Source organism: Alternaria postmessia, assembly GCF_024291825.1.
Source record: "Alternaria postmessia strain BMP 2775 chromosome Unknown scaffold_7, whole genome shotgun sequence".
Classification (NCBI taxonomy): domain Eukaryota; kingdom Fungi; phylum Ascomycota; class Dothideomycetes; order Pleosporales; family Pleosporaceae; genus Alternaria; species Alternaria postmessia.
This window is the reverse complement of record NW_026260080.1, coordinates 512814-538596: the sequence shown is the minus strand read 5'-3', so window position 1 is coordinate 538596 and position 25783 is coordinate 512814. Positions and strand designations below refer to the sequence as shown.

At 52.0% G+C, this 25783-nt stretch overlaps 9 protein-coding genes across 9 annotated transcripts; 6 read left to right on the top strand and 3 right to left on the bottom strand.

The window, feature by feature from the left end:
* Window positions 1–167: 167 nt before the first annotated feature.
* On the bottom strand, window positions 168–2110 carry ALV1 (5-aminolevulinate synthase, mitochondrial; the record flags this gene model as incomplete). The annotated part of the gene is made up of 2 exons (XM_051728248.1): window positions 168–1693; window positions 1774–2110. 2 exons carry the CDS (start codon window positions 2108–2110, stop codon window positions 168–170), a joined length of 1863 nt encoding a protein of 620 aa, XP_051592130.1.
* Window positions 2111–2992: 882 nt separating this feature from the next.
* On the bottom strand, window positions 2993–4605 carry J4E82_001942 (uncharacterized protein; the record flags this gene model as incomplete). Its single annotated transcript, XM_051728247.1, has 2 exons — window positions 2993–3907; window positions 3967–4605. The coding sequence occupies 2 exons, from the start codon at window positions 4603–4605 to the stop codon at window positions 2993–2995; spliced, it is 1554 nt and encodes a 517-aa protein (XP_051592129.1).
* A 531-nt stretch (window positions 4606–5136) lies between these two features.
* On the top strand, window positions 5137–6675 carry J4E82_001941 (uncharacterized protein; the record flags this gene model as incomplete). The annotated part of the gene is made up of 1 exon (XM_051728246.1): window positions 5137–6675. One exon carries the CDS (start codon window positions 5137–5139, stop codon window positions 6673–6675), a length of 1539 nt encoding a protein of 512 aa, XP_051592128.1.
* A 1952-nt stretch (window positions 6676–8627) lies between these two features.
* Window positions 8628–11885, top strand: J4E82_001940 (uncharacterized protein; the record flags this gene model as incomplete). The annotated part of the gene is made up of 4 exons (XM_051728245.1): window positions 8628–8952; window positions 9008–9137; window positions 9185–9621; window positions 9667–11885. The coding sequence occupies 4 exons, from the start codon at window positions 8628–8630 to the stop codon at window positions 11883–11885; spliced, it is 3111 nt and encodes a 1036-aa protein (XP_051592127.1).
* A 1529-nt stretch (window positions 11886–13414) lies between these two features.
* On the top strand, window positions 13415–15114 carry J4E82_001939 (uncharacterized protein; the record flags this gene model as incomplete). The annotated part of the gene is made up of 4 exons (XM_051728244.1): window positions 13415–13421; window positions 13486–13621; window positions 13656–14883; window positions 14935–15114. 4 exons carry the CDS (start codon window positions 13415–13417, stop codon window positions 15112–15114), a joined length of 1551 nt encoding a protein of 516 aa, XP_051592126.1.
* Window positions 15115–16994: 1880 nt separating this feature from the next.
* On the bottom strand, window positions 16995–18248 carry J4E82_001938 (uncharacterized protein; the record flags this gene model as incomplete). The annotated part of the gene is made up of 1 exon (XM_051728243.1): window positions 16995–18248. The coding sequence occupies one exon, from the start codon at window positions 18246–18248 to the stop codon at window positions 16995–16997; it is 1254 nt and encodes a 417-aa protein (XP_051592125.1).
* A 684-nt stretch (window positions 18249–18932) lies between these two features.
* RBG2 (Ribosome-interacting GTPase 2) lies at window positions 18933–20321 on the top strand (the record flags this gene model as incomplete). Its single annotated transcript, XM_051728242.1, has 6 exons — window positions 18933–18961; window positions 19012–19040; window positions 19090–19104; window positions 19183–19207; window positions 19259–19690; window positions 19745–20321. The coding sequence occupies 6 exons, from the start codon at window positions 18933–18935 to the stop codon at window positions 20319–20321; spliced, it is 1107 nt and encodes a 368-aa protein (XP_051592124.1).
* Window positions 20322–20985: 664 nt separating this feature from the next.
* ERG3 (c-5 sterol desaturase) lies at window positions 20986–22091 on the top strand (the record flags this gene model as incomplete). Its single annotated transcript, XM_051728241.1, has 2 exons — window positions 20986–21254; window positions 21305–22091. The coding sequence occupies 2 exons, from the start codon at window positions 20986–20988 to the stop codon at window positions 22089–22091; spliced, it is 1056 nt and encodes a 351-aa protein (XP_051592123.1).
* Window positions 22092–22420: 329 nt separating this feature from the next.
* Window positions 22421–23892, top strand: J4E82_001935 (uncharacterized protein; the record flags this gene model as incomplete). The annotated part of the gene is made up of 3 exons (XM_051728240.1): window positions 22421–22456; window positions 22674–22696; window positions 22773–23892. 3 exons carry the CDS (start codon window positions 22421–22423, stop codon window positions 23890–23892), a joined length of 1179 nt encoding a protein of 392 aa, XP_051592122.1.
* Between the last annotated feature and the right edge of the window lie 1891 nt (window positions 23893–25783).

Sequence of the window (25783 nt, the reverse complement as noted above, 5' to 3'; positions counted from 1 at the left end):
ACAACACTACTACTGTATCGAGATAGTCACGCGGTACCATGGACATGTGTTTGCACGGACAAATCATGTGTAAATTTCTCCGCGCTATCAACGCTTCATCCAACTACATAGGCCTCAAATAACTAAACGAGCGACCAGACCTCATCACCAAGCACCTGACTACATGTCTAAGCAGCAGCAGCAACAGCCTGGGCTGTAGCCTTGCGCTCGTTCTCGAGCACAGCCTCGAGCACGCCGGTCGCGCCCTGGCCTGCCTTCATCTCGTTGATGACATCAGTCAGGCCAAGTTGCTCGTCAGTCCAGAGGGGAGCGACCTCCTCCTTGCCAGCCTCGCCGACGCCAATGAAGCCGCCTTCAGCAGCCCATTCGCTTGTGCGCTTGATGCCCAACTGCTTCCACACAGCATCAACCGCCTCGACCAGGTGGTCGCGGTACTCCCTGATGTGACCTGGGGTCGGCGTGATGCGTAGTCGTTCCTGACCTACAGGAACAGTGGGGTAGTTAATGGCCTGGACGTAGATGCCCCAGTCCTCGAGGAGAAGGTCAGACGCCTTCCTGGCCACCTCGGCGTTTCCAACAAGGACGGGAATAATGTGGCTAGGGTTCGGGATAACGGGGATGTTCTTCTCGCTCAAAGCATCCTTGACAGCGCGGGTGTGGAGTTGCTGCAGGCGTCGGTCACCCTGGTAGTTGGCCTGGTACTCGATGGCCGTCTTGGCACCTGCCATGGTCGCCGGTGGAAGGGAAGTAGTGAAAATGAAGCCGGGAGCGAGCGATCGGATAGTGTCGACAAGCTTGGCGGAGCCGGCAATGTAGCCGCCAACGCAGCCGTAAGCTTTTCCGAGTGTACCAGTGATGATGTCTACGCGATCCTGAATAGTGCCCTGGGGCCGGCCTGCCTTGTGTGCTTCGTAGTCGAGATGCTCAGCGACACCAGCGCCGTGTGGTCCGTACATGCCTACAGCATGGACTTCGTCCAAAAAGGTAATGGCACCGTACTTCTCAGCAAGGTCGCAGATTTCTTCGATAGGTCCAATGGAACCGCACATGCTGTACACACTCTCAAAGGCAATGATCTTGGGGTACTCGGCAGGAATTGACTGCAGCTTCGCCTCAAGGTCCGCGACATCGTTGTGCTTGAATACCATCTTTTTCGCGCCTGAATGACGGATGCCCTGGATCATAGAGGCGTGGTTCAAGCTATCCGAGAGAATAACGCAGTTGGGCAGTTTGCTGCCGAGAGTCGCAAGAGTCGCATCGTTTGCTACATAGCACGACGAAAAGACGAGCGCAGCCTCCTTGGAGTGGAGCTTTGCAACTGTGTCCTCCAATGCTACAGCGTGTTGGTTGTGTCCGGAGATGTTTCTGGTACCTCCGGCACCAGCTCCGTAGTTGTCCAGGGTCTCGTGCATCGACTTGAGTACGTGTGGGTTGCGTCCCATGCCGAGGTAGTCGTTGGAGCACCAGACAGTCACCTTGTCCTCCGGGGATTCCTTGTGGGCACGCGGAAACTCCTTGGCCAATCGGTTGATGTTGTTGAAGTAGCGATACGACTTGTCCTTGTGCTTCTTGTCCAGCTCATTGTGGTAAAAGCCTTCGTAGTCGAACGTCGCGGCTCGTGGGGCGGACGGAGATGCGACATTGGAGGGCTTAACATTGGCGGGCTTCAAAGCAGCGTGGGGAAATGGTGGACCTGCGCGATGTCAGCTTATGCTCTGCTTTTCACTCCGTGCCAGAGATGCGGCTGTCTCGGCTTCATAGGAATTGGCGTACCCTGCTTGCCTCTGAGGCTCTCGATGTCGACAGCCTGGGCTTCCTTGGACGCTGTCGTGTGTAGCCTGGCTCGGTTCACGCGCGTGTGGTAAGCACGCACACCACCGAAAGCACCAGCAAGAGCGTTGTTGCCATTGCGGGAGCTCTGCACAGCAAGCGCCTTGCCCATGATCGGGCAGCGACGAGCGAGAACCTGGAGGTTCGACATGCTTCCGGCGCCAGGAGAGACTTCCTGGCGGGCAGCGGCCGTCGTGGTGGAGAGGGAGCGCAGAGTGGCGGGTGACGTCTTGTGAAGGAACGGGCACATGGACTTCGACTGGCGCAAAAGAGCCTCCATGTTGGTCAAATGCGCGGCGTGTATGAGATTCGGTGTGCGTGGTAGGAGTGCAAGCAAATCGAGTGTGGTTGAGGGTGAAGACGGGCGTGAGAGAGGGAAAGTCGGTTCGAAAATGTGTCAAAGATGTACTACATGATTTACATGCGGTAATAGCGCGGATTCTAGTATGCCGGGCTTCGGCATCAAATGCACTCGTCATGATTGGTTCATCTATATTAGCCTCCAACGCTGCTTATGCCGTTTTAATCAGCGGTACGGTACTCCGGAGAGTAAATACTCGGATAGTTCCATGGCTTGTTTATACGCGTACAAAGGGTCCAGGGACGGCTCCGTAAGACCCTTTACCGTCAACTCGACACAGCTGCACGCTACATTCTCTGCACTAAACCACAATCTCTGTACATGTCATATGTCATAGAGAGAGATTTGTTGGTGCTCCGATTCCATCATTCAACACCTGAACTGCAACTCCCTGTACTGTTCAGTAGTCATCATTGTGGCTTTAGCGTACCCCGCCTTTTGCCCAGCGACCTGGTCTCAAACCTCTATTCCGGAGCCGCCACCGTTCCCTTTTGTGAGGTTGATCTCGACAAGCTCATGAGGATCTGCAGTCTATCAGGTTGAGTAGTACATCTCTTCAAAACCTTGGTCTGGATACCTCGGCTTGCCCCCAACTGCGCTTCTTCGCTAGCGTACAGTGCACACGACTAGAGAGCCTTGCCGAAATACGCCGCACGTGGTTCGATATTTTCACACTTCGGCATCTTTGAACATTCCATAAGCAGCTTGTCAGGCCTAAGGCCTAGACCTCACAGCCAAACGGCCCTTCCTAGAGAACACGTAGTTGAACACAACATGCCGCATCTTCCAACGGCCGCCGGCTCAGTCATCGTCTGAGATTTCAATGATCTCGGCCTGAGATGGCTGATCAGGATGTCGCAAAGCTTGCTCGCTGAAAGTCGTTCTCATGATCGTATACACATAGTCATAAAAGGTGCTTGTTTCAGCAGTCCCGTCATCCATGCAGTCCCGAAGGTCACCAAGATCTCTGTTAGATGCTTCAGGTCCCTTTGAATAATTGCAGCAAAACCACCATGAAAGGAATAGGGTGGTAAATGTGAGAATCTTGGGCATATCCCGAGGAAGGATGCCATGCAGCTTTGTCTCTCGTTTGCATAGCATGTTAACGCATGCTCTCATTTCTCTGATAAGGCTGGTCTTTCCAATGTTCTGAACCCGACCACGAATCATTTCGCGGTCGTTGGACTTCAGTTCCTGGATGACTTTGGATACAACGCGCTTCCGGTCAAGATGCTCGACTAAATCTTCCCATCTCCAGCGGCGAACTGTAGCAATGGAGGCGCTCTCAGGTCCATCACCGTGATTAACAGGTGTACGTGTGGGAAAGGCGCCGTCTGGTTCAAAAGGCCCTAGTTGTGCATATTCAACTAGCTCCACGCTGTCAGCGATGACTGAGTCTCGCGTAGATGACCGGACACGATTATCAAACTGGTCTTCAGTTGTATGGGCTACAGTCCCAGTATTGTTGTCAAAGGGCAATACGTTCCCGTTCTCAATGTCAGATGAGCACGAGGGTGAGCCTAGATCGATAACCTCACTTGTTGGCTCGCCTCCATGAGTTGACGTATCTTGTCGTAGTCTTGATTGATCGTCCAGTACGTGTTCTTCTTCGCCGTCGTGGACAGGTTTCAGTTTGTAAATATCGCGCAACCAAGCCGCATGCTCCATGCAATCCACAGTGCCTTCGAGGTTGCCACATTGTTGCCGTACTTGTTTCTGCAAAGACTACTGTCAGCTTATGTTGTTAGAGTGATCGGGAAAGTATGATAGCTTACCGTATTGCTTCCTGGTCCCTTTATGATCTTGTCACAACATATGTTCAATCTTTGACTGAAATAATCGTACTCTGTTTCATAGTGCTGTGCAAGCTTTTCTCGCTCGCCTTTTGCTTCAGCCTCGTTCCACACAGTTTCTGGATCTACCCTCTCTTTACTGGGAACGCCTTTGTTCGGTACCCAAGCATTTGTATAAAACTCGATTCGCTCGTTGATGATCCGAACGATCTCATCCTGGCTCAGCTTGGTCCGTTTGTTCGTCTCTTCGACTACATCATCATGCTGATCCTCATTTATCTGCGTATCTTCTTCGCCAGAATCCATCGGTCCAAAGTCTTCATCATCTTCCAGCTCGTCCTCGTCAGGTAGATCTACGATCTGGTCGCCTCCAGCAATGTTCTGCCATTTCAGCAGATCACTGTAGGCCTCTTCGTTTGACTCTGCTTGCCGCAACGGTCCGCTGGCTGCCGCATTCAAATTCACTTGAGAACCATAGGGTACACTGCGCAGCGGCGTTGTTGAGAGGTTAGTGATTTTCCTCCGCTTGTTACCTGCTTCGTCTGTAATGACAACACCTTCGGAGGTTCCAGTTCGCCGTACAGAGGGCGAGTTGTCTGCGCTATTGGTATGAAGCGTCATAGCATGAGGAATTTGTGCATCAGAATAGCCTGTATCTCTGTATAGTGCGTTTGTGTGAAGGTCATCCACTGTCCACAGCCAGGTATCGCTCGCGGGCATTTCGCTAGTCCTCAAGCAGGACTGCTGTTATTTGTCGATGTTTCGCGACACCTAACAGGGTAGGAAGGCTATGGTAGTGGACGATGCGACCATGTTTGAACCGGCTCTGAAGTGGAGCGGATTGGACAACGCGTGGTGGAGGCAGGACAGCCAATAAGGCAAGTGCGCGCCATCACTTGACCACGCGAGGAGGGGCAAACACCACCAAAGTTCACAATCCAAAGTAAAGGCAGAGAGCAAACGAGCGTTGTCCTATCGAATAATTGCTGGTGACTTGTTACAATAGATGACTAAGGCCAATCGGTGTGTCTCGGGCTTTGGCGGGGCAAGATGAGGCAATTGCTCTAGCGCGGATAGCATTTGTAAGTCTTTCGTACCTAATCCGTTTGCCCTCTCGACAACAACCGAACCAGCTCAGCAATCAAAAGAATTATGTCGCCTACCGACTACCCGCCGGAGCTATCGAAACAGGAGGAGGAGTATCTACTGTCCAATCTCAAGGATTGGTCGATAGCGCATGGTTTGGCGGTTCGCCCAGCTCCGTCATTCGTCCAGCCATCACAGGATCCATCTGGGGTTCTCGCAAGCACAGCACCAGTCACTCTGTTTCCAAGCTTGTTCCCTCGCTCCTGTTTTGACGAAGGACTCTCCATACAAAACGCTTACAACGAGTTGTACTCAGCTATTGCTAGAGATGAGTCGTGGCTGAAGAGCATCGTAGAGGAGCTTGTACATGTTGACGACTTCGTTGCAAAGCTATGGCAGACCCATCTTGAAGTCAAGAAGGAAGGCTATGTGCAAGACCTCTCGTTGGGTCTTTTTCGCTCAGACTACATGGTGCATCAAGACCCTTCGCAGTCCAGTTCATCCCCTGGCTTGAAACAGGTCGAGTTCAATACTATTGCATCCTCATTTGGTGGACTATCCTCCCAAGTTTCCGCATTACACAAATACCTTCTTACCATCGACGCTTATCCTAATTCAACGTCATCCATTATCAAGCACGAGGCTTTGCGACAGAGCCAATCTGCTTCTTCCTTGGCAAAGGGTCTGGCTGCAGCACACAAGGCGTACGGAGCTTCGCGCACCAAACGTCCATTGTGTGTCCTGTTCGTTGTACAAGACCCGGAGAGAAACGTGTTCGATCAGAGACATCTCGAATACGCCTTACTTGAAGAAAGTGGCGTCCGCGCCTTCCGATTACCTTTCGGCGAGACGATGTCTCACACACAACTCGACACAGACCGTACCTTGGTCTACACGCCACCAAATTCGCCATCAAAATCATATGAAGTGACGACAATCTACTTCCGAGCGGGGTATTCACCGGACGATTACTCAAAAGACGAAGACTGGCATGCCCGTGTTCAGCTTGAAAAAAGCCGTGCCATCAAGTGTCCGAGCGTATTGACTCAGCTCGCTGGCTGCAAAAAGGTCCAGCAAGTGCTTGCTACGCCACATTCTCCGCATCTTAAGCGATTCCTCCCTGATGAGAAAGTCGCTTCGCGTGTGCTGAAAACCTTCGCCCCCATCTATCCCCTAGATAACAGCGAGGCTGGCGAGGAAGCGAAGAAACTTGCGACAGACGCTTCGTCGGCTACCAAGTATGTGCTGAAACCTCAGCGAGAGGGAGGCGGAAATAACATTTACCGGAAAGCCATTCCACCATTCTTGCAGAAGTTGCCCGAGACTCATTGGCCGGCGTACATCCTTATGGAGATGATCGAGCCGCCTCCACTCACAAACGCCATTCTTCGGAACGGTGAATTACAGAGGGGTGGCGTCATTTGCGAGCTTGGCGTATACGGTGTGTGTCTCTGGAGAAATGGAAATGGGGACGATCAAAAGGGCGAGATCCTGGAGAACTGGGAAGCCGGATATCTTCTCCGCACCAAGGGCGACCAAAGCGAGGAGGGTGGTGTGGCCGCGGGGTTCGGAGCGGTGGACAGCTTATGTCTGGTGGACGAATGAACACGCCGTTGAGCACGTATGCGCAGCTCGCTGCCAAACTGGTAGGAGCATTCGGTTAAAACGGTATTCTGAAGTCGTTCGCACGCATCTTCGATCGAGCTCAAACCAAGGGTAAGCGACGCGATGTGCTGTACACTGTTAGCGCCGAGCTCTCGCAACGCAACCAACATCAATACATACCCACCTTCAATGTGCCACAGACTGCATGTCCACTGCGTCCATCACTGAATTCTTTCAACAAATTAATATCGTGCGTGATCGAGGACGGCAATCGAGCCTCCGTCGTGTAACTCGCGGAAATGCTTGCGCCTCAAATTCGGAAGCTTTTTGCCTGTATTGGCAATCTTAACGGACCCACTATGATCTTGGGAGAACGTGCAGAGCCCAGCCTTCCATGTTGAAGATTCAAGTTCAATCTGTGCGACGACATATATGAAACAGAGATGGCAGTGCGATGCTTCGGAATACTTCGGAGTGCAAGGTGCGAGCAGATGTCAGATCTGTTGGACTCGAATTACAGCTGTGAGAACTGTCTGTAGACGTGGTGAAGCTAGTGGCAAGGAGGTTGGCAGGTCGATCGAATCGCTAGTGCTAACGTCAGGGAGGGAGCACGGAGACAATTCCCACGCTGATGTTCGTCAGAACTGGATCGTCGGCACTGCGCACGGCTGCCTGCAGATCTAGTGCTGCGGACATCTTCGGTTACAGGAGCTGCATTGTCGGTTGCAGGAGTTGCCGTATTAGTTGATTCCCGAGGCCATGATCCCCCCTCTTCGGACATCGCGATGTTGTATCTTTGATTCGATCTAGAATCAAGATCTCCGCAGCTGAAGAAAAATGAAAGATCTTACATTTATCGAGACTTTGAGGCTTGAACCTTGCGGCCGTACTACGGCTGAGTCTCCACGTTGGTGATGTGAGGAGCTCCTTTGTGGAGGGTCTTTATGCATACTGCGGCAGCTTATGCATGGATGCGTAGCACGATCCCTGTCTACAGAGATGGCAGCCCTACGAATGGCAGCACCTCAGCTCATGATACGTTCTCCTTCATCAACCTCTCACTGGACGTCAGCGCCAAATGCCTGCTTGGCTCAAGTAATCACGGCTCATCTCGCATACGTACGCGTTCGCTTGTTGGAAACCTTCAGCGCAAGCCTCCCGATCGAATTATCGACGGCATTCGGCAACGTTGAACGCCTCATCGTTGTGTCTTTTGCATGGCATCGGGTACCGTCCGAACGCCCTCAGGTGTCATCGCTGGATCAGGACGATTAGATAAAAAACTAGACTTGTTTTACTCTAGGTGGCTGGAAGGCGTTGCTCGGAAAACGTTAGAATGGCTATGGCTAACGTCGCAATCTTAATTTCAACTTTGCAAAGGACCACACCACACCTGTTGCAGTATGGGTCATCCCAAAAAAGCCCGCCGTTTCTGACGCCGCCGAGCTCTATGGCAATGCTTTTTTCTCATTGCAGGAACAGACCCCTGCTCGCTAAGCCTCTCGCTTTTTGCGACCCGCGGGAGGAGTCGTAGATCTCCTAACCAGGCGGGCTGCCGCTGACCTACGGTTTCTGTCGTCTGATATATGCTCAGGTGCGCCTGCACCATTCATTACCTGTTTCCTGCATTCTTTTGCATTATCAGCTTCGCGTATTGGCCGTTCGTGCCTACCACACTCCTTTCTATTCGCTCTTTATCACTCTTAGTAATCGGCTCTCGCTATCGACGCTCGCTCTTTGAAACAGTCCTTACCACGAGTCAACTTGCTATTTCTTCAATCTTTGTTCGTGCGTCATCTTTGCGCCCACCCTTCAGACCATATCAGGAGTCGCGCTTTCCTCTTCGAGTATCTTCGCAGGGACTGTTCGTCGCAACCTCCCTCTGTAATCGTAATTCCTCTATGGCATCGGACTCACTGTGTTGCTAGACACGCGCTCTCTACACGGTCGCCATGCGCTTCTCATGTCACTATCTTATTCTCTGTCTGGCCTTTATTCTATGTCTGCAATTAGCAGGAGCAGCTCCCCATGCTGCAGTCCGCAGGCAGGATGACAGCCCTTCCGCGGAATCGACACCTCAAGGCCAGGACAGTGCTTCGCGAAATCCCTCTGCCACACCCAGACCATCGGAAGTTATCTCATCACGGATCGAGTCAGAACGTCCTTCATCAACACCAGTATCTTCGGTCAAACCATCAGAGACGCCAGTATCAAGCACCACCAACGATGTTCCCACCTCGATTCCAACTGATGGATCCTCACCAGTGAGCTCCGAGGGTAAGTTAAATTAATTGGGTCAATTATGACAAACTCAAACTGACCTTGGATTCAGAGAGCGAGCCTGCAGACTCAAAAGACCCACTGCCTATCCACCCAAAGCTCACCCCTGCTATGGGTATCACTGGAGTGCTATTGCTACTCTCTGGGATAGGGTATGCCATCGTTGGTATTAAAAATAAATGGTATGTACATTGATACTCATCTTCCAATATAGGCTGACCAGTTCAAGGGTGTACGTGTTCGGGTCTGCGGCCTACCTGACCGCCCTCGCAGTCACTGTGTTGATTGTGTATCTTATGAACCCACCTGTTTCCGACGCAATCCAGGGAGCCTTCTTCGTGGCTGCCTTCTTTACCGGAGTGATCTTCGGTATACTATCACTGGTCTTCTCAGACATCACCGAAGGCTTTGGTTGCTTGCTCGGTGGCTTCTGCCTAAGCATGTGGTTCCTCAGCGTCAAAGACGGCGGCCTAATCACTTCGGGAACTGGTCGGGCAATCTTCATTGGTTGCATGTCAGCTGGAGGTTACTCGCTGGCTTTCAGCCACTACACGCGCACTTACGGTCTGATCGCATCAATCGCCTTCTCGGGTGCCACCGCTACCATTCTTGGTATCGACTGCCTGGCTGGCTCTGGGTGGAAGGAATTCTGGCTTTACCTCTGGAGTGAGTACTTATACGGTCCCTGCAGACTATTACTGACATTCACAGACTTGAACGATAACATCTTCCCTCTGGACACTAACACTTATCCGGTCACTAAGAACATCAAAGCCGAGCTGGCTGGTGTTGTTATCATCACAGTAGTCGGCATTGTCTCCCAGCTGCGCGTTTGGAAGCTGGTCAAACAGCATCGCGAAAAGGCCGCCGCTCAACAGCTTGAGAGACAGCAAGATCAGGACCGCGAAGAGGAGGAACAAGGACGCAAAGTGGAGGACAACTTCCAGAAAGAACGTGCTCAATGGGAGGCCGCATATGGTGGAAAGGATGCACCCGAGACCAGCGTCCGATCCTCCGTCTCAAGTCCCAAAGGCTCCACCCATATCGAAGAGAAGGAAGTCTATGGAAATGACAGCGTGGAAAAACTCAACGTACCGAACACCGGATTGACACGATCAGTCACTAACAGCCCGAACCCTGGTGCTAGCGTTACTATCCGTGTTTTGAATGAGGACGCAATCGAACAGCTTGACCCGGAAACACCAATGTCCGAAAACCAACTTGGGATCCAGATGGATGAGGGCGAGAAGGCTTTGCCTGCGGCTCCAGAGGATGGCTCGATGCCTACTCTGGCCAAGAGTAACAGCCTACGCCCTTCAGCTCCACCGCCTCCTCCATCAGTCGTTCCACTCCCATTCAAAGTTCCTAGCGAAGAAGATGCGCGTAGCGACGACGACGATAATGCCTCCGTATCTGCTGTTCCTGAGTCCGATCTCGAAGCCGAAGAGTCGCGGCGTCTGTCAAAGCGCGTTTCCGATGTCTCTGCCATGAGACAGCGGATTTCCAGGGACATGGTTGCTTCACAAGAGGCTATGATGGGAATGCGACCTGACGAAGATGACCGCGCCTCGTCTCTTGCCGCCACTTTGGACGATGATCTCGATGCGCTGTCTTCTCATGATCTTTCCCCATTGCCATCACCAGTCGGAGCCGAGAACGACAATCCACTAGAAAGACCTGGACTTAAGAGGCAAGATTCCGACACAGTACCGTCCAGGAAGAATGCATCGACCGAAAACGTCACACCAACATCTCTCACTACCAGCACCGACCCCAAGGTGGAACTGCCACATAAGAAGCAGCTAACCAAGCAGGACTCTGTAGTCGGGGCTGAAAAGAGCTTATCCAACTCTAAAGCGAACAGTGAACACTCGAAGTCTAACCAATCTGAATCGCTATCTCAAGGCTCACCATTGGAACAAGGCGGATCACAGATTGGCAGTCTTGCTGACAATGTATTGCCTGAGAAACTGTCAAAGGTAGCCCTATCTTACCGCACGAACGAATGGGCGAAGCATCTCGAGGCCGCCGACAAACCGGATTACGAAGACATGTTCCGACCTTCGTCTCCAGGGGTTATGCTAGCGAATGGGCAAGAGGAGAAGCCGGCACCTGTCAGTGAAGAGCTCGCAGCTGATCTATATGACAACAAGCGCGACTCGCGGAGGATGTCGACTGGAAGCAGGACCCAACGGAACAGCAGCAACGGACTACGACGAAACACTTCCACCTTCTCTCAGGAGTCACTCACCAACCAGCGTTCCATGACGCATTCGCCTTCTATCGCATCTCCCGGCATTCTCTCCCGGTCTAATTCCAACATAAGACAAGACACTCTTTCGCCTCTGCCCAGCAACACGCTGTTGAGCAAGCGCGAGAGTCTAATCAAGAACCGGGCATCAGCACTATCCCCCCAAACCTCATCGACAAATCTCCTAGCACAACATGAAGAAGAAGAGATGACACTGGCACAACGCCGTCAATTGCTCCAGCAGCAGCAACTGTTGTCGCCCACTCTCTCACATCAAACATCATTGAGGTCGCCAGGAAGAACACCACCATCGGCTTCGCAGAAGTGGCAGCAGAAGCCCTGGGCCACCAAGGGTGCTCCAGCAGGGTTCGACTCGCATCAGCCCAAACGCGCGAACAGCAGCGCTCAATCGGAGCAGAAGCGTGAACAACTCTACGCAGGCTGGCGCGATACTATGCGCGACATCCAACCGCCACAGACAGCGGCCCACATTGCAGAACAACAGCGCGCAGCGTTGATCATGGACAGGAGACAGAAGGAGATGGAGAAGCAACAGCGCGAGCTGATGCAGCAGCAGCGTGCTAGTCAGATGGACAGCATGATGCGCAGCGGGCAGATGATGGATGCACACAGAGAGGCGATGAGGAAGATGCAGGCGAATGCCAACCGACACACTTAACTGTGAATATTTCCTTGGAGTTGAATGCGCGAGAGTTTGGAGCCGGCGGGCCCGTACGACCTTATTTTTCGGTAAATGTAGTAGGTTTCTTTCTTATTATTATGCAAAGCCTTTGAGCATTGCGACTAGGTCATGTAATCATGATGGATAGGGATGGACATGAGGGACGCGTTATTTTGACGTACATATACCAGTGATATACCATTTGCATGAGGGAGGATTTTGTCTTTATATACAAGCAAGCGGCACAACTTGCGGCGCTATACCAATATCATAACCATAACATATGAACAAGCATTTCGGCAGCAATGTGTGGTGATGGGTGTGTGCTCTATTGATCGTCGAAAGTAGCCGACGAGTTATATCTGGGATGACGAAGTCACAGGCGTTTGGACTATGACGATGCTTGGAGTCCTGTCAAAGTGAGGCTGGAGGATTGATTAGATATGAGCTGTGCCGCAGCCACCTGTCTCGCGACACGTCTCGAGGTAAGCACAACAGGCAGACTTGGTATGGTAGCAGCCACTGCACAGACAGGTGCTGACATCATTCGTGGGTTAGTATCGGAACAAAGTGTGAAAAGGGGGCAAGTGTGATTGACAGGCAATGGAGCTAACATGGCACACGGACGAACCTGTCTAGATGAAAGCAAGTGCGCGATCCGGCGACACGGATCCGGGAAGAGCTGACGGCGCGGCGGTGGGATGTGGCTTGTGTGGTGGGTGATTGCAGGGCTTATTCGCTACTCATGGGCAAGAGATGGTGAGATGTTGTCATGTGTGTAGTGAGATGGACAGGGTAGGCATTGATCGGATCGACGGGGGTCTGATGAGGACGAGCATAAAGTGTGAGATGGTTACATATACATGGACGATGACGATGGTCGCTGGGCCGTGTTTGAGGCCGGCAGACACTGGGACCGAGGTAGTGCTAGCGAATATGGAATACTGTGGGCGGGCTGAGAATAACTTTGGCTCTAGACATTTTGTGTGCGTCGTCACGGGCAGCGACAGCGGACGACGGTTGGCAACGGCTGGCCGGCTGGCCGCCTGGATGTGCCCGCGACGTACGTATTCCAACGTCTGGTGGGTAGTAGTAGTAGTAGTAGTTTTAATTGCAGCCATGGATCAGTTTGGCAGGCAATGCCGGGCAGGGTGGGTTAGGCGGTCGTCAATGTGATGTGATATAACATGTAGGACTGGTTGTTCGGTTCGGTCGCTGCAGGGCTTGATGCAGGCACCTCTGTCGGAAGGGCCTCAGCTGCAGGGGTTACCGTTATTCGGCAGGGCAGTCCTCAGGGCAGCACAAGCCACGGTCCAGCAATGTCGCGCCGGGGAAGCATGGGAGCAGCACTGCACTGGTGGTGCCCAAGTCCAAGTGTGGCCGGACGAGGCGGAGGGGGATCTGGTGGCAGGCCTGCTCGTGTCCATGTGTCGTGCGCGTGTTTTGTACAAGAAGAAGCAAGCACCCGGCCTTGCTCCCCTTCCGAAGCGAATTTTTTTCCTGATGCGTGTCCAAAGTTTATATCCATGGCCCGTCTCTGTCTCTGCTACTACCACTGTGGACATTGCGACATTGTGAGACACTGACACGCGACAAGACCACCACCAGCGACTTTTCCTGCGAACGTCACCTGCTGCTCGTCACATACAGCAGCGGCCCTCTCTCGCCATCGTCACCACCGACACGCCCTCTCTCGCCATCGCCATCGTCGCCCATCCGCCCGCCGCCCGCCTGTGTTGACCGGCCGTCGCTGCAGGCCCGATGCAGTGAGCATGGACCACTTGGGACCCCTAAGGAATTCACCACCAACGCCTTCACCCCGTTCACCGTCACCACGACGACTCCACGCCCGCCCGCCGCTGCTTACCCGCCGCCTTCTGCGTCGCCAGTGCCTGCCCGCTGGTCGCTGACGAACCGCATCTTCAACCTCAATCTGCGCTCGCTGTACCAGGGCCCGCCGCGCCTGCCCGCCTCGCGTCTCTGGAACCCCGTCAACTCTTCTCCACGCACCCTCCAGGTCGAGAATCCCGCCCCCGCAGCAGCACACGCAGCACCCACCGGCGTCTTGTACCCGCCGCTGCGAACTGCCCCGCGCGAAGAGCACTACCCGAACCTACCCATTGAGAGGGACGTCGGCGCCAGAGAGGACGGCCGCGACGAGTACCCTCTGCTGTCCCTTCCAGAGCAGCGTCTCAGTCGCCAGAGCCCTGTGCCGAGCTCCCTCGCTGTCCAACGTTCCACGGCCGAGGACAGCATCAGCGGTCGCACCAGCATCGCCCTTCCGCGCGATCGAAGAAGCCAGCAGCTTTCCCAGCCGCCCACCCCAGGACCTGCCATGGCTTCCGGTGCGAATCCAAGAGACAGCGTGTCGCCCGCGCCGCACGTCGACAAGGACATTGAAGCCGGTCGCAACCACCAGCACCCGCAGCAGCAGCAGCAGCAGCAGCAGCAGCAGCAGCAGCCGGGCATGCTGTCGCGCGTCTCCCTGCCCAGCTCCCGACGCACCTCACTAGGCTCCCGACGATCAGGGTCTGCAGGTGACGACGACGCTGACGCCGCGTCCGAGTTTCCGTGGGGTCCCTCGCATCCCTGCTTTCCCCATCCGAACCCGCATGTGCCACTGGATTCCGAGCTGTACAACACGACGCGTATCATCCGCATAAAGCGCGACTGGATGACCAAGGGTGACCTGGCCCCAACATTTGCCAACCTATACCCCGAGATATTGGACCCACTCGTCACCGAAGACGACTTCCGGATACTGATCAAGAAGATCAACGATACCCTAATTGACGCCTTCGATCCCTTCACCCTCCGCGCCTGTCTCGACACCGTCATGGGCATCGCTACTTTCTGGCTGTGGGAAGATGCGGGGTTCACAGGTGTGAAGAAGCAATTAGCAGAGCTGGAGCGCTGGATCGAAGACTGGAACCGGGACATTGGCGCAAAAGAAGCCGTCAAAATCATCCCATTACGGCGGACCGGATATCTGACAGTATGTGCACACGCATATCCCACATAGAGCTAGACTAACTTATTCCCCCAGCTCGACGTGCAAATACCAGACCCTCATCTCGGTCCCGACACAGGTACGCGACCACACACGCAAGAAGAAAATCACTCCGACGAAGCGCCACGGCAGCAGCACGACCAATATTTACCATACCCCATTACACCTACCCTACAGGTTAATTCCCAACCACCCATCATCGAAGCGCAGTCGTAATACACATACACACACATAGCATATGATGACAGAGAAAACAAGGATAACAGTTTAGGAACGATACCACGGGTTTAGCGGCATCAGCACCGGTCGTTGAGGAGTTTGTTGGCCATACGTCTGCTTGGGGGGCCATTTTGTTGACTCTTCTTTTTTCTTTTCTCCCGTGTCACGACATACAGTACACACATCTGCGGCGACGCAAAACACACAAGTCATAATGTTTCTTTTTCCTCGTTACTCGCCTGTTGGGCTCTTGTTCCTGTTTGTTTTTGCGCGATCGATTTTTTCCGATTTTCCTTCCGATACCCTGCTGCCGTATTCATTCGCGATACCGTATCGCGACCTTTTGTTTGTGCTGGCTTAGTGCCTGATAGACGCCCTGTTGTGGCGTAAGCAAATATCAACTATTATTAATCATCCTCCCTGCTACTACCGTCACACCGTGCCACCCATCGTCTGCTTTTCCCTCAGCAATCCGGCGGCACTTGAAGCGCTACATCTTCTTGGTGTGGCGAGGCAACTGACTCGACATTCGCCTCAGCCTTGCATTGCCTCGCATTGACACCGTCATTTCCCAACGTTGGTGTTGCCCTTGTTGGAGCTGACTGCATGATCCCGGCGGTACGCGTTTCAGCTATCATGACGTGTTGGTGTAATGACTCGATTTACAAAGTTTATATGTTGACGCCATGGCAGGGTAGAGACTCAGGGTTGCCCGAGCTAAGTCCTGGACATAGAGAGTGGGGAGGAAATGTAAGTGGGAAGGACGTGATTTGGTGTATGTGCATGATGACAAAGTCCTGTGGAAATGGTAACATGTTGGAAATAAAAAGTGAACGGTTGAATCTGAATCATTGATCGCGATATGGTAGCATATGTCCTTGCAAGTTCAACGCATACGCTTAGCCGTTCTTCCGCTACCCTTGGATTTCGATTATGAGGCATTATCCAAACCTCTGCTTCCTAATATCATTTGTAGCTGTGGCTGTAGTTGGTAGAGGTAATGGGGGAAGATACTGATCTTCTGCCATCTCTCAAGGGCTCTGGATTGGCGACGACGCGTAGGCTGACGTTGCGGGTTACGATACGGCTATTGATGTAAGCAAATAATAAGACAGGACGTTGAGATATAACAAGACGTATTGTACTTACCGATTCGCAGGTAGAGTGAAACACGGATGCCAGCCTATTGATCCCCTCTCAACGTCTTCTTGAGACTGCTCATCGGTGACCCAATACCACGCCGCGAACTGGGCTTCTTCTTGCATGTCTGTCACATGCTTCATCACGCCGTCGTATACTTGTGGACAGAATGACCGCGGGATGAGGCCATTCGCGTCGAGCGATGCAGCGGGTAGCATGTCAGGAACGGCGGCATAGGAGAGTGTGCGCCAAGTCATGTTGAACATTATCTCTGTTGGTGAGAATTTGGATTCCATGGTTCGTCTTGGAGGAAATCCGGATTCCACTCTCGATGGCCGTTCAACTCGGATCATGATAGGGAGCGAAGGGTACGGGCTAAAGTAATCATTTGCAGTCGCGGCAGTGGTTTCTGTCGAGAGTGTATTGTGAAAGGCTTAGAGTGTCTGTGTAGACGTGCAAGCATATTCGTCGGGGTAAGAAATGGGCGCTGGCAGGTGGAGGTGACTTGTGAAATGGAAGAATGGGTGTTGGTTGAACACGAAAGTCAAGGCAACCAGTCTTGGTAGTGACTGTGAAAGAGCAAACGGAGACATTGGTAGACGACTCTAAGCTCAGTAAAAATCATTGTTTCACGTTCTACCTGAATCCATTGTCTTATCAATACAGTCTACTACGCTTCTTGCACACACTCAAAGCTATGCGATACAAAACTTGAAGACGATCGAATCTTTAATACTCTAGAATGCAATACCAGTTGTCCACCATGTATCTCCGCTATGCCACCGTACCAGTTGCCCACCCCAGCACCACAATCCGTCTCTTGCATCAGGACCGAATCCTAGACCTCGGAACAAGGAAAGAGGAACCGGCTCGAAAAGCCATACACCACCTCTCGCAAAGTCGTCGCAGAGAAGATGGGCTGTGAAGTAGAACCAGACGTGGACATAGAGGAAGGTGAATCCCTGCTTCAGTGAACCAGGTAGATTGCGACCTAGTCCAGCGGATTTCGCGGCTTGTGTTAAAGTGACTTCAGCGAAGATACCGAGCGCTTGGAGAAGGAAGAATGCCATTGGTCCTCGAAGTGGTCGGGTGTCTCCAGCACAAGTCCAACTCCCACTACCGTGTACGAAGCCGCTCAAGAAGAAAGCGATGAACAGTTGTAAAGCTTTTGCTGCAGGACTCTTCTTATCCATACCAAAAACCTCAATAAGCTTGCGGCTTGGTTCCTGGAATGCAAACCGAAAAGTTTGGTGCCACCAACTTCCCCACCACCCGGCTAGTCCTTTGTTTAGAACGACGCTATATGGTGCCCAGGTTTCGGGGTACATCCACGGTTCTGCACGCGCTCCGAGGAGAGAAGGAGAGAGCAAACCAGAGAAGACGAGCGGTCCTAGGGAGAAGATGGTTTGGAGCGCGTATTTGACAGCGAGCATAGACAGTGCCAGATGGTATATGTGAGTTAGGACCGGACTGTTTGTAAGGATGGAAGGAAGGTATGTCGGTGGTGCTCTGTCGACATAGCCCCAGAAATAAGGATCCCACATCATTGTCGTCTTCAGTGCATCTATGATGAAGTAGCCTTTAACAAATGTCCACGCGTTATTCCTGAGCAACTCTTTCCTGTCTGTATAGAGCTTTACTTGTCCATCGTGGATCCTGTACGAGTGTTTTAGCACCACGTCACCTGAGTTGGCGTGTAGTTGCTCCTGGACAAACTTGGGAGGCGGTGGGAGAGCAGAAGTTCGCCAGTTCCAGCCCATGCCGCGGAAGTTGCAGAATATATCCAAGACCCAGTCGAGACGCTCGGCGAAAGGCCTGAGCGGATAAGGCTGCCACGCGAACTGGCCATGGCGGTCTCTTGGTCCGGCTGAACTATTGACGACATCCTGTTCTGTGGCATGTTCCGTATCCTCTTTGGCATTTTCAGCACTGCTATTCGGTCTGTTCTTCTCTTTTGCTTGGTTTCGATCGGATCCGAAAACGCCTTCCATTCTCTCAATACGCATAAAGTCCGTTTGTGCATCGTTGCACACTATGATTGCTCCCACCCACGCCACGCTCCATGCATTGATTAGGCCAATTCCCAAAGCTGGTGCTACGGCCCTCGTCCTTGTGTATAAATTACTGTACGTTGCAAAGCCCGTCATCCATGCAAACGCCAAGTATCGAGACCTCTTGAGCCATGGCCGATTCTGATGTGGGACAAGAAGATATATAATGACAACAAGCGCACCGATTGTTCCCCAGGGATATAGAAAGGGTTGGTATTCTCCAGATGCGACAGCTTTGTCATACTGAGCGTGGTAGTGATTTATCAAATCGTGATGCGAGTGCGGCCAAGGGTCTGAGGACTTGAACAACATGCTTGCGGTAAGGAACAAAAAACGGCGCACTGGTAAGAAACAGACAACATAGGAAAGAAAGAAAATGTACTAAGCACTTGAAATCACAAAACAAACAAGCGTGGCGCGAAATGCTGATGGCATTCTAGATGACGCACTGCATCTTGCGTGTGCGCTAGGCTGAAAGAGTGATAGCGCTGGACTGCGGGCGCCGCAACACCAAACCTTTACCATCGTGATATCGCTGGACTGCAGCCGCCACGAAGTGCGACACCGTATCCTCACCCCAGTCCCTCTCTAACCGAGCGCAAAGAGTTCGAATAAACCGCCAAGATGGTGAACATCACAGAGAAGATCAAAGAGTGGGATAGCGCCGAAGTTTTGATGTGGCCTTGCGCTAACGCCCCGCCAGGATTGAGGATGAGATGAGGAGGACGCAGAGTGAGCCAAAAGTACAGTTAATGTGAAAATCCAAGCTAACGTCTTGCAGAGAATAAGGCTACGGGTATGTCTACGCAAATTTGGCTCCATTATCCAGTGGCAATGGGGTCATTCAGTATCACGTGCTAACATTGAAGTCAAGAATATCATCTTGGTCTACTGAAAGGGTACCAAACCTGTCCTTATTTACCAGTACATTTGTGCTAATTTGGCTACAGAAAACTTGCTCGTCTTCGCGCACAACTCCTTGAGCCCGCTGCAGGTGCAGGCGGTGGCGGAGGAAGCGGATTCGACGTGTCTAAGTCTGGAGATGCACGTATAGCACTTGTTGGCTTTCCTTCTGTAGGAAAGTCTACTTTTCTCTCCAGAGTCACAAAAACAAAGTCAGAAGCCGCATCGTACGCCTTCACCACCCTTACAGCGATTCCTGGTGTGCTGGAATATGGCGGTGCCGAGATTCAAGTTCTGGATCTACCGGGTATCATTGAGGGTGCTGCAGAGGGCAAGGGACGAGGAAGGCAGGTCATTAGTGCAGCGAAAACCAGTGATCTCATCTGCATGATTCTTGATGCAACGAAGAAAGCAGAGCAGAGGCGGTTGCTAGAAGCAGAACTGGAAGCTGTGGGTATCAGGCTGAACCGTGAACCACCGTAAGTTCATGTTGACTCGCGGTATAGCGTAGCAAGATGTTGACCGACATGCAGAAACATCTATCTCAAACCTAAAAAGGCTGGTGGCATGAAGATCAACTTCCAGGTTCCTCCTAAGCATCTCGATGAGAAGATGGTCTACAACATCCTCAAAGACTACAAGATGCTCAACTGCGAAGTACTTGTCCGAGACGAAAACGCGACGGTTGACGACTTCATCGATGTCATCATGAAGGACCACAGGAAATACATCAAGTGTCTATATGTATACAACAAGATCGACAGCATCGGTCTACCTCATCTGGACGAACTGGCAAGGGAGCCACACACGGTCGTCATGAGCTGTGAGCTCGACCTTGGTATTCAGGATGTTGTGGACAGGTGTTGGGAAGAGTTGAGGTTGATTAGGGTGTACACCAAGAGGAAGGGCAATGATCCGGATTTCTCCGAGGCGCTGATTGTACGGCACGGAAGTACGATTGAAGATGTTTGCGACCAGGTGCATCGAACGCTGAAGGAGACGTTCAAACATGCCTTGGTCTGGGGTGCGAGTGCTAGGCATGTGCCGCAAAAGGTCGGTCTTGGACATGTAGTGGCCGACGAGGATGTTGTCAGCATTGTGGCGAAGTAATGCTGTAGTCGAGAGAGGAATGACCATCAGCTGTTCACGTCGTACCGAAAGGGCTCTGATTAGATAGGCTAACCGCGCAATCACGGCTTGCAAGCGCAACAGTGGCGTGTTTACCGTGCTGTTGCCATCCGAGATGCTCCGAGCATCGGACGAGAAGATCTGATAAGGGGCCGCCCCTGCACGTCCCCCATAAGGCTGTCAGTCCACTCCGGCCTGAGCGGATGCTTCATATCCGTCGCGCGAGATTATGATGCGAAGTCACGTGAGGGTCTCTAGTCTTTGGGTCGCGACTTTTGATTGGCACAGAGGCAGCCGGTTGAGCAGCAAATGCAGTTAGGATGGACCCTGGCGTGCCTCAAGCTCAGGGACGCTTGTACTCGGCGCGCTGAAAAGTTATTGCCGATAAAGCACTGCGTCCCGTTATTGCTACCTACTTGACCGAGAGCATTCGCCTCGCCACATTCGTTTGTATTCCCCTAGATACCCTGCTGCTTTGGCACTGCTTTTTGGATTGCCCTTGTCGCCTTTCTTTCTCAGTGCGACACAGTAATACGTTTCTGCATTGCATGCGCCTGCTGCTCATCCAAAACACCACGAATCGCAGCCCTTCCGTACCTGAATCCACCGATCGCCGAGGCATCCCCTCACCCCAGCCACAGCAGCCATGGACGTCGTCCTCGAATTGGCAGACACGTTCTTGTTCGACCCTCTATACGCCACTCTCCTTCCCGCCTCTACATCGTCCTTTGCCGGCAATGCGACCGTCTCAAGCATCAGAGAGGAGCCCACCGCTTTCGCCGTGCCACATGCGACTTGGCAGTACGAGCCCTCGACGCAGTTCTTCTCCGTGGAGCCCTCCAAATATGCCTACATGAGCCAATGGACGCGTGACGATTGGCGACGACAGGCTCTCTCATTGTACCTTATCACATGGTATGCACTGCCCCAGACGCAATGGCTAAACTCTCCTAACAATCCCGTAGGCTCTTTGGCGTACTCGTCTACTACGTTTTCGCAGGCGCCTCGTACTACTTCGTCTTTGACAAGGCCACCTTCAACCACCCACGATACCTCAAAAACCAGATCAAGCAAGAGATGAAACAGGCCAACATCGCCTTCCCCATCATGGCCATCTTCACCGTGCCCTGGTTCCTGCTCGAGGTCCGCGGATACTCTAAGCTGTACGATACCGTAGACCAGGGCCCGGGACTCTGGTACAACTACCTGCAGTTCCCGCTCTTCTTCCTCTTCACCGACTCGGCCATCTACTGGATCCACCGTGGTCTGCACCACCCCCGCGTCTACAAGTACGTCCACAAGCCACACCACAAGTGGATTATGCCGACTCCCTTCGCCTCGCACGCGTTCCACCCCGCCGACGGCTACGCTCAGGGTCTGCCCTACCACATCTTCCCCTTCGTATTTCCCCTGTCCAAGTTCGCATACGTCTTCCTCTTCGTCTTCGTCAACATCTGGACTGTCCTGATCCACGACGGCGAGTACGCGCACAACTCTCCTATCATCAACGGTGCCGCCTGCCACACCATGCACCATCTATACTTCAACTACAACTACGGACAGTACACTACCCTCTGGGACCGCCTTGGAGGAAGTTACAGGAAGCCCAACGACGAGCTCTTCCAAAAGGAGCTCAAGATGTGTCAAAGCGAGTGGAAGAAGCAGGCCGAAGCCGTCGACAAAATGGTACAACAAGTCGAGGGCGATGAGAATAACCGCACATATGCTTCTGAAACGAAAAAGGTCCGCTAGACGTTCCTTTCGTCTCAAGTACATTGCAAGTGGGAAAGATGTTGAAACGCTGTTACGAAAAGTTTTTGGAGCGAAGAGTTAAATGCCCATGTGATCGCGGGCCGGTCTTCGTTGGCTGTTTGGATTGAATATTTCTGTGTGTGTATATATCGTTCTTTGCGCTCGTTGCATCAAGACTTTGAGTATACCGGTTTTGCTTTGAGGAGCAGAGCCCTTGTTTGTAATATAATGGAGCATAGGGAGTTTGAAGAATCGCTTCCTGGAATATTAATAGTAATGTGGCTGGCATGTAGCATTCGTCTTTGCTCGAACAAGTTGCAAATCGCATCATGATATCAGGCAAACAGCTCTATTTGGACAAGTTGGTAAGCTTGACCCCTCATCGTACGGAGCGGGGCCTGACTCGTGTCACTTGGCCTTAGTCCGCGCCCTTTCCAATACATGCATGAATGAAGTCATACGTATCATGTCGTATGTTACGAATCCGTTCATCTTTGAATTAAGAAAAGAGGCGTCGACTGAAAAACAATTGACAAAAACTCGTCTTCGTCAAGTCCTGGTCTTTTAAACTCTGTTATACAGCACTACCATCGGCCCTATCCAAAGTAAGTACACAAACAAGTCATGCTGCGTAATTGCAGTACAACGTGTTCACTATTGGACTGACCCTCTGTGACAAAGCCAGCCACCCCCTCTCTCATCCCCAATAGCTACGTACTCTTCCGTCATCATCATCATGGCCACCTCTAAGGAGAACACCCCTCCCATGATCTCCATAACAACAGTCCATGCCGAAGGCGAAATTGGCGACGTAATAACCTCTGGCATCCCGGACCCTACCCACCTCCCCACCATGTACGCCAAACTATGTCACTTTCGCGACAACGCCGACCATTACCGCCAAATGCTCATGCAAGAGCCTCGCGGCCGTGTCTCCCAATGTATGAACATTCTCCTATCCCCATGCGACCCCTCAGCCGATGCTGGGTTCCTTATCCTGGAAAGCGACGAGTATGCCACTATGAGTGGCAGCAATACCATCTGCGTAACTACAGTGTTGCTCGAGAGTGGCAGGCTAGAGATGAAGGAACCGGTCACGACAGTCGTGTTAGATACGGCGGCGGGACTGGTGCGCGTGAGAGCTGAATGTGAGGGAGGAAAGTGCAAGACTGTTGAGTTTGACAACGTACCTTCCTTCGTTTACGAACTTGGTTACAAAGTCTCCGTACCTGGTTTACAGAATGCCGAAGTGGAAGTGGATATCGTGTGGGGCGGTATGTACTTTGTGCTCGTGGATGCTGAGTCGCTTGACCTGGCTATCGAGCACAAGTATGGTAGGGACTTGGTGGAGTTGGGGCAGAAGATTATGAGGGCGGTTCAGAAAGTTTATACGCCGGTCCATCCGCTCAACGAGGGGATCAAGGGGGTTAGCATTTTGGGGTGGACAGGGCCACTTGTGGAGGAGGGAGATGGGACGAAGAGTGCTATCAATACTGTTGTCGTTTCCCCAGGCCGATTTGATCGTAGTCCTTGTGGTACGGGAACTTCGGCGAGGATGGCGGTGTTGCACAAGAAGGGGCTGCTGCAGGTTGGGGAGAAATTCGTGCATAAGAGCATAATTGGTACGGAGTTTCAGTGTAGCATACTGGGTACGACGGAGGTTGGAAAGTACGAAGCGATATTACCAAGGGTGAAGGGAAGGGGATGGATTACAGGGTATAGGCAGGTCTTGATGGATAACGGTGATCCTTTTCCGGTCGGGTTTAGAGTTGGAGATGTTTGGGGAATGGATGAGTGTTGAGAGTGAGCGAATAGATAAACTCGAAGAATTGAGCAATATTGTGAAGAGATGGAGGGCTTCATGGCCGACAATACTAGAAGACGCTCCGATATTCCTGTTAAAAGGGCAAAGGAACACTGGAAGCTACTAGAGCGCCACAGTATCTTCACGAGCGACTTCGATCAACATACGCCGGAAGGAGAGGGGTGCGATGCATACCGGAGCATATTGATATCACTGTTGTCCTCTCCGACTCTGAACGAAACCCGAAACAGCTCCAAGGTAGTCGATATCACACAGTTCGAAAGTGCTGCAAAGTAACACATAGTTCATACGCCTCCAAGCCTTACCGTTTTCGAATAACCAAGAAACGCTATGAAGAACTTTATTGTTTGCGTAATTTGTAGAGCTTTCCATACTTGATCGTTGATGGTACCACGGGACGTTACAGGGTTGCGCACAAGTAGTATCATTACCAGACGAACGATGCGCTCAAAGAAGAGACCTGCATTACGGAAGTCGCGACTACATACATGTCTATGGGTAAAAGAAAGTCTTCTTGCATTGACAATTTAGCATTTTAGTCCAATTAGAACCTGCTGTCGACATATGTGCTTACAAAAGCCGCACACTAACATATAAGTTCGGCAAATCTACCATCTTCCAATCAAGTGTCGAAGCTACGTTGAAGCAATCCTGCCCCTTCAAAACGCTGAAAGACAAAATTCAACAGTCTCTCAATCTCAAAAACGAGGGGCATCAGCTTCCTTCCCAAAACTCCAACCCCCTCAACCAACGGGATGCGCGCGCTACAGACTTCGCATATAAAACCAGCGGTGAGAAAACCACCAATTCGCTCTTCGCCTCGATGATAATCCCAAGCGCCCAGCTCGTCAGGGATGTCTTCGCTAGCATGTACCAACGTTGGGACGGGACCGAGGCGAGAGATGGGGCAAAAGCAATTCTCATCCACACCTCCACCCACCAACTTCCTAAATGGGAGTGGACCCCGCCACACCATAGAGCTGCCTTCTCACCGCCGTATGGATCAGCAAACTACGAGGCTAGTTTTTAAGTTTACCAAATGTGCGTTTACATGGGTGCAATTGAAGCTGAACCAAGGCTAGTTTGCCGGCTGACTGGGACATATGTTTGCATAGGTGGGATGATGTGGCGAAGCGCTGATTACCCACTAGGTTTGCGGGTACCATGGTAATGCGCGACATCTGACAGCTACCAGATACTCGGAGATCGTCTTCTGGGGGAGATCTCGAGAAATTGAACTTGACAACTGTCCGGTCAGATGATCGAGTGACAAGTGTGTTACAAGTCAATTGGAGGGTGCACAATCACCCCGGTACCTTTGAGATGCACCTTGAGATGATCTTCCAGTCCTCCAACTTACATCGGCATCACCGATGAGACACGTATCTCGTTTTGATTTACTCTCTTTCACGTATCTTGGTTCAGGGTTGAAGGTAGTCGCATTAGCCAAACCTTAACTACATGCTCAAGGCAAGTATGTGGCGCACGGTCTCGAATTGAACATACATGATTGTAAACGGTGTACCTACTGTAGCTTACTGGAATCGGTTTAGTACTTCGTACGTAGTAGCAGATGGATCAGATACCTTGATACTTGTACATACGTGAAGTGTTTTCGCAAGAGTATGCCTGCCTTATTGCATGCATGTACAGGTACATGTAGGGTGTCGTCATTGTTGTGTACACCACAGCCGATCAGCCGTCAAACGGAATTGCTCGCTCTTTGCACCAATGATCCCGTCTTTGAGCTTTACCGCAACTTCCAGCTAACAGGAGACAATCCAGGCGCTGGTTGGCTTACAATAAGCCCAGGCTGCAGCACATTTCCCCGGCCGTCACTGTATGCTATACCTCTTTGATCCCATCT